Source organism: Anomaloglossus baeobatrachus, chromosome 3 (assembly GCF_048569485.1).
Source record: "Anomaloglossus baeobatrachus isolate aAnoBae1 chromosome 3, aAnoBae1.hap1, whole genome shotgun sequence".
Classification (NCBI taxonomy): domain Eukaryota; kingdom Metazoa; phylum Chordata; class Amphibia; order Anura; family Aromobatidae; genus Anomaloglossus; species Anomaloglossus baeobatrachus.
The window spans coordinates 209792422-209802421 of NC_134355.1; the positions used below are offsets into that span (position 1 = coordinate 209792422).

The following is a 10000-nucleotide window of genomic DNA, read 5'->3' on the forward strand; positions in this document are numbered from 1 at the left end:
CATATATACACACACATATATATATATAGATACACACACATATATACATACACACATATATACATATATATATACACACACACACACACACACACACACACACACATATACACACACATATATATATATATATAATACAATACATGTACACACAAGATATATATGTAATCTACATATTGTATTACATATTTACAATTTATTACAGTTTGTGTTCTAAAGTTGTATTCCAATAAATATATTTTATGTTCTATCTAAATATCTTGATTATTGTATCATAAAAATGATTAAAATGTCTGACGTTCACATTGTACTACAATAAATTTTTCACTTAACTATAAGCAATATATGTGGGAGTCTGAGTCGGGGCAAGGGAAATTGAGGAGTCGGAGTCGAAGGTTTGGCTTACCGACTCCACAGCCCTGGTGAAAATGGTAGAAAAGAAAATAGAATAAAATAGCCAGTAGGTAGGTATAGCTATGAGGAGAAGGCCAAGTGTACCTCCAGTTCAAATGTCCTACCCAGAATCAGCCGTGTCCTAGACAATGTTCCCACGTGTGTATATGACGAGATCCAGCTGGAAAAAAGCATGCTGAATTCTGTATCCTGTACTACTACCGGCAAGCCTATGTTTACTTAGAGAAACAATGGAGTGGGTTGGATTCAATGAATAGCTGGAAAAACACAGCCTAAAGCTGGTGTCACACTAAGCGACAGCGACGTCGCTGTTACGTCACCATTTTCGGTGACGTAACAGCGACCTTGTAAGTCGCTGTTATGATCGCTGCTTAGCTGTCAAACACAGCAGAAGCAGCGATCATAACGTCGCTGTGCTACATGTGCAGAGAGCAGGGAGCCGCGCTTAGCGCTGGCTCCTTGCTCTCCTAGGTACAGTACACATCGGGTTAATTAACCCGATGTGTGCTGCACCTACATGTCACAGTGCAGAGAGCAAGGAGCCGCGCGCACTGCTTAGCGCTGGCTCCTTGCTCTCCTTGCTACAGTATACATCGGGTTAATTACCCGATGCATACTGCAGCCACATGTCACAGTGCAGGAGCCGGCACTGGCAGCAAGAGCGGAGGCTGGTAACGAAGGTAAATATCGGGTAACCAGGGAAAGGTCTTCCCTTGGTTACCCGATGTTTACGCTGGTTACAGCTTACCGCAGCTGCCAGTGCCGGCTCCTGATCGCTTCATTTCGTCGCTCTCTCGCTGTCACACACAGCGATGTGTGTGTCACAGCGGGAGAGTGACGACCAAAAAATGAAGCTGGACATTCAGCAACGACCGGCGACCTCACAGCAGGGGCCAGGTCGTTGCTGGATGTCACACACAGCGACAGCGACGGGACGTCGCTGCAACGTCACAGAAAATGGTGACGTAGCAGCGACGTCGTTGTCGTCGTCGTTATGTGTGACACCAGCTTAAAGGGATAAGGAGGCGTGTCTCACTTTAACAACAATTCAAAAACTCTCATCAGAGGGAACAGTGAACACTGTGAGCTACCATACAGGTGGTAAAGAAGATGGCTGTGGGGGGCATGTCCTACAGAGTGAATGCTGAGAGCTGCTGTACATGTAGCAAGAAAGATGGCCGCGGGGGGAGTGTACTGCTGAGTGAGCAGTGTACATGTGGAAAAGAAGATAGTCCTTAGTGAAAGTGTTAGCCCTGTGTGCGCTGTAAGTGACAAATGTATATAGAATGAAGCGGAGGTGCCCTAGAACCCTGGATACAGAGATGCTGAAAGACATGGGAGGATGAGAATGAACTAAACAATCCTGAGGTAGGATGGTGAACTCTGTTCTGTATTATATGACTTCCCTGACTCACAGATTGCCGACTGCCTCAAGCCACGACCCCTGAAAAAAAGAGGAGGTGGCCACCCTCTTGGGATAAACTGTCAACTTTGGGAAAAAAATCTTTCTACTGCCTCTGGATACGGAGTGCTTAGACTCTGATCAAAAGGGGTGTCCCACTGGACAGGAACTAAAGGTAGTCCTTCTATGTTCCTGAGGGACCTTTTCGGCCTGACCTGCTGACCTCACTCCTCCTGTGCTGGAAATTCTTAATAGTTAGAAAAAGACCTAGCTACTCGCTAACCTCTCCTAAAAATCCTGTTTTGGTAATGGGAAGAGATGACATATCTGTTACTCATAGAAAGGTGTCAACGGCCGACCACCAAACGGTCTACCATTTACCTCAATTTCCCCATCTGATATGGATATAACACAGATTCCAAACTAGAACTGGAATCTGAGTGCTGAAAAGAGCACCCCATGAGGAGGAGACCGTGAACATGGGCACCTCCCCTGTGCAGGAGATCAGGACGTGGAGAATTCCTGAAGTCGTCTGGACTGTATTCGCGACCATCCATACTCGTATGAGGTAGCTGGAGAATCCAAATCACTGCGGTGACCGGAGCTCCTTTGGCGGCAGAGGTCAACAGAAAACACTAAGTGTAATCAGTGTATTGGACACCCGGATTAATTCTGCTACAGATTTAACTAGCTCACAAGCCTATGCAGGAAGGGCGGTTGCCAGCAGGAAAGCAGGAGGGGTACAGGCAGCACAATAGGGCACAGACTGACCAATGGAAAACTTAGAATTACAAGTCATACCTGCATAGAAAGAAACAAGTGCAGGCTGCGCTAAAGAGTGAGCACAGTCCTCTCTAGACTAAGACTTTTACTGAGATAGGAAATAAAGGCAGAAAGAACCACCAGAGCCCATTCAAACAGTGAAAAAAACAGTTAGGGTAAGTTCACACAGTGCGTTTTTCCGCAGCTTTCGGGTGCGTTTTTGCTCAGAAAACTGCATGACTTTGCTTCCCCAGCAAAGTCTGAGTTTTCATTTTTGCTGTCTGCACACAGCGTTTTTTTTCAGCTGCATTTTTGTGGTGCCACAAAAACGCAGCATGTCAATTATTCCCGCGTTTTCCACTGCGCTTTTCATCCATTGAGTGCAATGGGATGTTGAAAAACGCAATGAGAAACGCAAATAGCTGCGTTTTGGTGCGTTTCTAAGCCCAAAAACGCAGCTATAAACGCAGGAGGTGGGTAGTCAAGTAACATGTACAGGAAGAGGATTCCTTCTGTCAGTAAACACAGAAGCGTGAATCCTCCCGGTACCGTCACCGCTGCGTCCACCTCCCGTCCTGTGCATGTATGCTGCCGTGCGGCGCCATGTTCGGGCGGGAGGTGGAAGCGGCTGCGAAATCAAAAGTGAACAGTAGAAAAAAAAAAAAAAAAAAGTCATACTCACCTGTCTGCAGACTCCCGGTGCCATGCCCGCTCCCATCTCCTCCCAGTACCGCCGCTCCGGCTGTGTGCAGTGTCCCCGGGTAGGTATGCCTGCAGGATGCAGGACCTGGCGATGGATCACCTGATGCAGTCACCTGACGCGTCAGATGATCGTAAGTCTCGGGCTGACGCCAGCGCCCAGCCGGTTTAACCTATCAGCGGATGCGTCAGGAGACTTCATCCCTGATTACCAGCAGCTCCTGCAGCGATCAGAAGGGATCAAACTCGCTCTAGGAGCTGCCGGTAATCAGCCCATAAGTATTTTTTTTTTTTTTTTTCTCTTTTGCACCGATGCATCTGCTGATTGTATAAACGGCTTTTATACAATCAGCTGATGTGTGATGTGATTCAGGCACTTGAACCTGACATTATCTGATCGCTTTGCCGGCATCAGGGCAGCTGGAAGAGTTGGATACAGCGCCAGAAGTTGGCGTTTCTATGAAAGCGCCAGTTTCTGGGGTGGCTGCGGACTGCAATTCGCAGCGGGGGTGCCCAGAAAGCATGGGTACCCTGCACTGTGGATTCCAATCCCCAGCTGCCTAGTTGTACCCGGCTGGACACAAAAATTAGGCGAAGCTCACGTCATTTTTTTTTTTTTTTATTATTTCATGAAATTCATGAAATAATTAAAAAAAAAAGGGCTTCTCTATATTTTTGGTTCCCAGCCGGGTACAAATAGGCAGCTGGGGGTTGGGGGCAGCCCGTACCTGCCTGCTGTACCCGGCTAGCATACAAAAATATGGCGAAGCCCACGTCATTTTTTTTGTTTGGGGGGGCAAAGAAATCCTGCACACAGTCCTGGAAGGAGGATGCTGAGCCTTGTAGTTCGACAGCTGCTGTCTCCTCTCCTGCATACACTATTGGATGGAGGATGCTGAGCCTTGTAGTTCTGCAGCTGTCTGCTCTCCTGCATACACTAGTGGAGAATGAAGAACATATTGAAGAAGGAAATGACATCAGACCTTTTTTTTTTTTGTTCACTGATAAAAAACGCATAAAGACGCAGTGAGCAAAAACGCAGTAAAAAACGCATCAAATCGCAGCAAAACACGCACGTTTTTTGCCGCGGGTGCGCTTGTGCGGGTTTTTGCTGCAAAAACTGCACAAAAACGCAGCGTCAAAAAAACGCAGTGTGTGAACCTAGCCTTACAGTGCTCAATACCAGCCTTCAGATGCCTATTGCCTAACCCATCCACATTGATGGAATTTGTTACCCCATGAGCCACGAGGTGAAAGACACCGAAGTTCTTCTGTGCCCCACACCATTTAAAAGGTGCTGGGCCATAAGGGGGAAGAGGCGGAGCCATAAGGCTGGGAACCTAACATGCCAAGATACCAGATGTGCTGATTGGGCAAATAAAACATGGCCCCTGATTGTCTCGGACATGCAGCCAGCCGATTGGCCGAGATCTCCAAACAGCCTCACATGCTTGCAGACTGCCTGTAAAACCCTTAGCAATAGTGACCAGACCGCTTACACCAGGATGAAGAGGAAAAGCGGCCCACAGACAAACTGGCAGCCATACAACACGGTCTCGGCTACAGCCCATTGAGCAAAGAATGCTCAGATGGGCATGCAGGACAGCCAGCAGCCGCACAAGTCGTCTGTATATAGATCATCACAAATCACCCCTAGGTAATGAATAGAGGGGCAAAGAGGAGGGAAAGAGGGACACCTGACAAGGTCATACTTACCTGTCCTGAAAATCCAGAACTCCCTATCTTCTGCTCCATGCACACACATGATATGTGGGGTGGCGGGCAAGAGCTAACTGGCTTACGGATCTCCATCCCAATACCCTACTACTAATTGTATACAGCTACAAATGGTCTGGACATAACATGTGAGGATATGGCCTAAACTATTGCAGCCTATACTCCCCATCGCTATGCAGGTGAAACAAGGTGCACAATTACACTGTGTTACAAATAAGATGAAAAACACAAAGCAAAAGAAAAAGATGGCGCCTAACCAAAGGCAGGTTTGGGACAGACCTTGCTTCCAACTGACACTACTTTTCCTGGAAACTCTTTTGTTGGTTCTAATTGTGGCTGGAGTTATACTTGCCACCAGAGATTAGAAAGGAAATACTTTCAGCTCATTGTTACTATACCTTTCTCATCGTTCAGTTGTATGTGGTAACCTGCTTATCTGAAGGTAAATCTAAGGACTCGACATGGACCGCGATACTGATTTTTACTCCTCTGTGTCTATTGCTGGATTCTCTTTTTACAATGAGCTGATAGAGGTCCACATACTGAAACCCCTGATCCTGCCGCACGTGACATTTTGATTCTTGTTTTCTGGCGTTGGTGTTAGAAATTGAGGAAACCTGACTCCGGCAGGCAAGGTAGTATGAAAGGGAGAAACTAATTTTATTTAGACACAATAATAGCGGGAGCAGACTATCCCATGGTTCTGTGTCTCCCAATAAGACGAACGAGAAAACATTTTTTACAGAGCTCTGCATGATGGTTGTGTGTATTTCGGTCAATTTCCTTTACTGTTCTTCCTCTCGTCTCCATGGGAATAATGGGCTGTATCTAGACGCCTGCAGTCTGGCTGGTTTGAGGAAGGGAGACTTGACCTGATTTATTATTGTTTTGTTTTTTTCTTTAAACAGTGGATGACAAGTTAAGGATGCGGAGGAGGGGAGGGGAAGAAGAAAAATCTGACACATGGGAACGGAAGGAGAGGGAGAGCGGGCGAGAGGGAAAGCGGGCGAGAGGGAGAGCGGGCCAGAGGGAGAGCGGGCGAGAGGGAAATCCTGCTGACAGATTGCCTTTAAGAAACCTTCTTGATGAATGAAAAAAAGAAAAATAAAATTGAAAATCTGATGGCAAAAAAAATAAGCCACTATGACCATACACTTATGAAAATCTGATCCAACTGTTTATTTTCTTGCCTACGATAAACATCACTGAGATTAATTTAATGAAGAAATTGCATTACCCATTCATGAATTACAGCCATTTTTAGACAAATAATTCCAATATGTTTTTACCTGTGGAAGAAAATTTCATCAACTGGGACTTCACTCTCTTCTTTTTCAAGGAAAGTAGCACTGTTCACTAAAAATCATTTTTAAAATAATAATATGTCATAAATTGGTGACATCCATAAAGCATACATACTTGTGTAACTGAGACGGCGCTTGGATCTAAAAATATTAGTACCAGTGACTGAGCAAACTGCCGTACGGTATATATTGAAATACCCATATCACAGAGTTAAGGGATTCAGTATTAACTAAAAATTTATTGAAATGAAAGCTACAAAATATAAAAAAAAAAATAAAAAAAAAAAATAAAAATCAATGAAAGGATAGTGCCTTACCACCAACAGCAGCTCAAGTCAGCGGTGCTGCAATAATTCCCTGCATACACAAAAGCAGGACCAACCCCATTTTTCACATCTCACTATTTTGTGTAAAACCTTGCCAGTATGCAGCTATTGCCATCACTGCTATAATAGTGATATGGAAAAACAGCAATATACAAATTCAACTATATTTTATGCTCATTTTAGAAGTCTCCAATATCTATTTCCAGCAATTGTAACATTGTATAGAAATGCGATAAAGTTTTTAATCACCATATTCACCATAGTGAGTATTTTTTAATGGGTTAATTGCAGACTTGCAAGAGGAAGGGGAGGTTCCTGAAACGTCCACCACAGATGGAGACTCTGGATATCTGGACAACGTTTCTGCCCAAGCTCCTGTACTATGGGGTGATGATAACTGGGATGGCAGCAGACCTTTGAAACGTGGAACTACTTCTGTATAAATTCAAACCATGGTATGGAGAGATCAGTCTGCAATTAACCCATTTAAGACACTCACCATTTGGTCGGTTTCAGACGTCCGTGTTTAATCAGGTACCAGTCACATGCATGGTTATGGGCACACGTGTGACATCCGTGTTTGCATACATGTGACAGGTACCGGAGAAAACACATGTCTGTGAAATAAAAAGATTTTCCATATTTACCTGCTGTCTCTGGCTCTGCTGCCTCCTGCTCCTGACCGCCGCTCATTATATTCATCGATTATTCACCGCACTCAGGACCTGGAAGCTGGAGCAGTGCTGGGGAGCAGCGCTGGATACAACAACGCCGAGGACAGCACCGCGAGGACAGGTGAGTATTCTGCAAGCACACTGACATCCAGGAGGTCACTGGAGTTCCCAATGAACTCTGATGACATCCTGGTGACCCCCGCTACAGCTTCGCGGGTTCAACAGAGTTCATTGGGAACTGTGATGAGTCCCCGATGCGGTCCCCGCAATGTTCCAGCTTCCAGGTTCTCACCCCACACACACACACACACGTATACACACATACCTGACACACATGGATACACCGAGCACATACACACACACACAGCGCACATATATGTATACACTGAACACACACACATACATACATACATACATACATACATACACACACACACACACTCTGCTGTATACTCACCCAGCGATGCGGTCCCCGGCACTGAAGTCCCCAGCGCTGCTCCTGCTTCCAGCTCCACAGGGCACTGAATATTCAGTGAGTATAATGAGCGGCGATAAGGAGCAGAAGGCAGCAGAGTCTGAGACAGCATCGCTGGAGAGAGGTAAATATAGAAAATCTTTTTATTAAAAAGACCCGTGTTTTCTCCGGTATGTGTCACTCTGATATCACACGGATCACATCAGTGTGCGATCCGTGTGACACCTGTGCTGCCGGAGAAAAAACAGACATGCCTGCGTGTGTGTGTGCGGGGTCATGAGAGGTCACACGGTCCATGTGAAAACACGGACGTGTGATTAACAGCAAATAATAAACATGGGTACGTATGGCATCCGTTTTAAAAACAGATGTCACACGTACCTGAAACACGGACGTCTGAAACCAGCCTTATGGTGATTGGAAATTCAATAAAAAGGTTTTCATTCAAACAATATTATATTTGCTAGAAATCGAAACTGCAGAATTATAAAAATAAGCATAAAGTACAATTGAATGTGTATATTGTCGTTTCATATTGCAATAATTCCCTGCGGCATAAAGTGCGGAACTGAATGTCAAGGTACTGAACAAAAAAATTGCAGTATTTAGCTGTTACAGATACAGTGAAGGAAATAATTATTTGATCCCTTGCTGATTTTGTAAGTTTGCCCACTGACAGACATGAACAGTCTATTAGTTTAAAGATCGGTTACTTTTAACAGTGAGAGATAGGAAATCCAAAATAAATTCCAGAAAATCACATTGTATAAATTATATAAATGTATTTGTCAGAGAGAAATAAGTATTTGATCCCCTACAAACCATTAAAGAGTTCTGGCGCCTACAAACCACTTGGAAGCTCATAATCAACTCGTTACCTGCATTAAAGACAGCTGTCTTAAATTGTCACCTGTATAAGAGACTCCTGTCCACAGACTCAAGTAATAAGTCATACTCTAACCTCTACAACAAGGGCAAGACCAAAGAGCTTTCTAAGGATGTCAGGGACAAGATCATAGACCTGCACAAGGCTGGAATGGGCAACAAAACCCTAAATAAGATGCTAGGTGAGAAGGAGACAGCTGTTGGTGCGATGGTAAGAAAATGGAAGAACTATAAAATGAGTGTCAATCGACATTGATCTGGGATTCCATGCAAAATCTCACCTCGTGTGTATCCAGGATCATGAGGGAGGTGAGTGATCAGCCTAAAACTATACGGGGGGAACTTGATAATGATCTCAAGGCAGCTGGGACCACTGTCATCAAGAATGATAAGATATTACGCCATCATGGCTTAAAATCCTGCAGTGCCTGCAAAGTTGCACTGCTCAAGACGACAAATGTGCAGGCCCGTCTGAAGTTTGCCAATGAATACCTGGATGATTCTGAGAGTGATTGGGAGAAGGTGCTGTAGTCAGATGAGACAATTTGAGCTCTTTGGCCTTAACTCAACTTGGCGTTTTTGGAGGAAGAGAAATGCTGCCTATGACCCAAAGAACACCATCCCCACTGTCAAGCATGGAGGTGGAAACATTAAGGTTTGGGGGGGGTTTCTCTGCTAAGGGCACAGGACTACTTCACTGCATCAATGGGACAATGGATGGAGCCATGCACGGTAAAACCCTGAGTAACAACAAATTCCAAGTGAAAGGAGTACATTTCAGCCTACCATAGCCATGTAATCGTATGTGTCGTATCTCCAGCAGTGCAGTAAAGGTTCCACATTTACAGTGTTCCAGAGAGATCTTTGGCTTCTTCAGCACGTGGACTCTGCAGCAGCTGGTTACAGGCTTTACTTCTGGTTGTGTGATACACAACCTAATAAGGTGAACACATTCTCTTATTATTTTTATTCCTTGTTACTGGGTAAGACCCTATTGTGCTCCTTTCCCTCCAGCTTTTTACACAAGACATTAAAAATGGGTCGTGGCTGGGTATTCCAGCACGACAAGGACCCAAAACATACAATCAAGGCAACAAAAGAGTGGCTCAACAAGGTTATTGAGTGGCCTAGCCAGTATCCAGACCTTAATCCCATAGAAAACTTATGGAGAAAGCTGAAACTCTGAGTTGCCAAGTGATAGCCTCAAAATATTAATGATTTAGAGATGATCGACAAAGAGGAGTGGACCAAAATTCCTCCTTACATGTGCGCAAACCTCATCATCAACTACAAAAAACGTCTACCTGCTGTGCTTGCCAACA

At 44.8% G+C, this 10000-nt stretch overlaps 1 protein-coding gene across 2 annotated transcripts in view; it reads right to left on the minus strand.

Annotated features, from left to right (window-relative positions):
- Positions 1–10000, minus strand: part of CEBPZ (CCAAT enhancer binding protein zeta) — a 165362-nt gene that overhangs the window by 58208 nt on the left and 97154 nt on the right. For both annotated transcript variants that reach the window (XM_075339701.1, XM_075339702.1), the window contains exon 10: positions 6304–6370. In XM_075339701.1, the coding sequence (XP_075195816.1) occupies positions 6304–6370 (67 nt within the window). The remainder of the gene's footprint in view (positions 1–6303; positions 6371–10000) is intronic.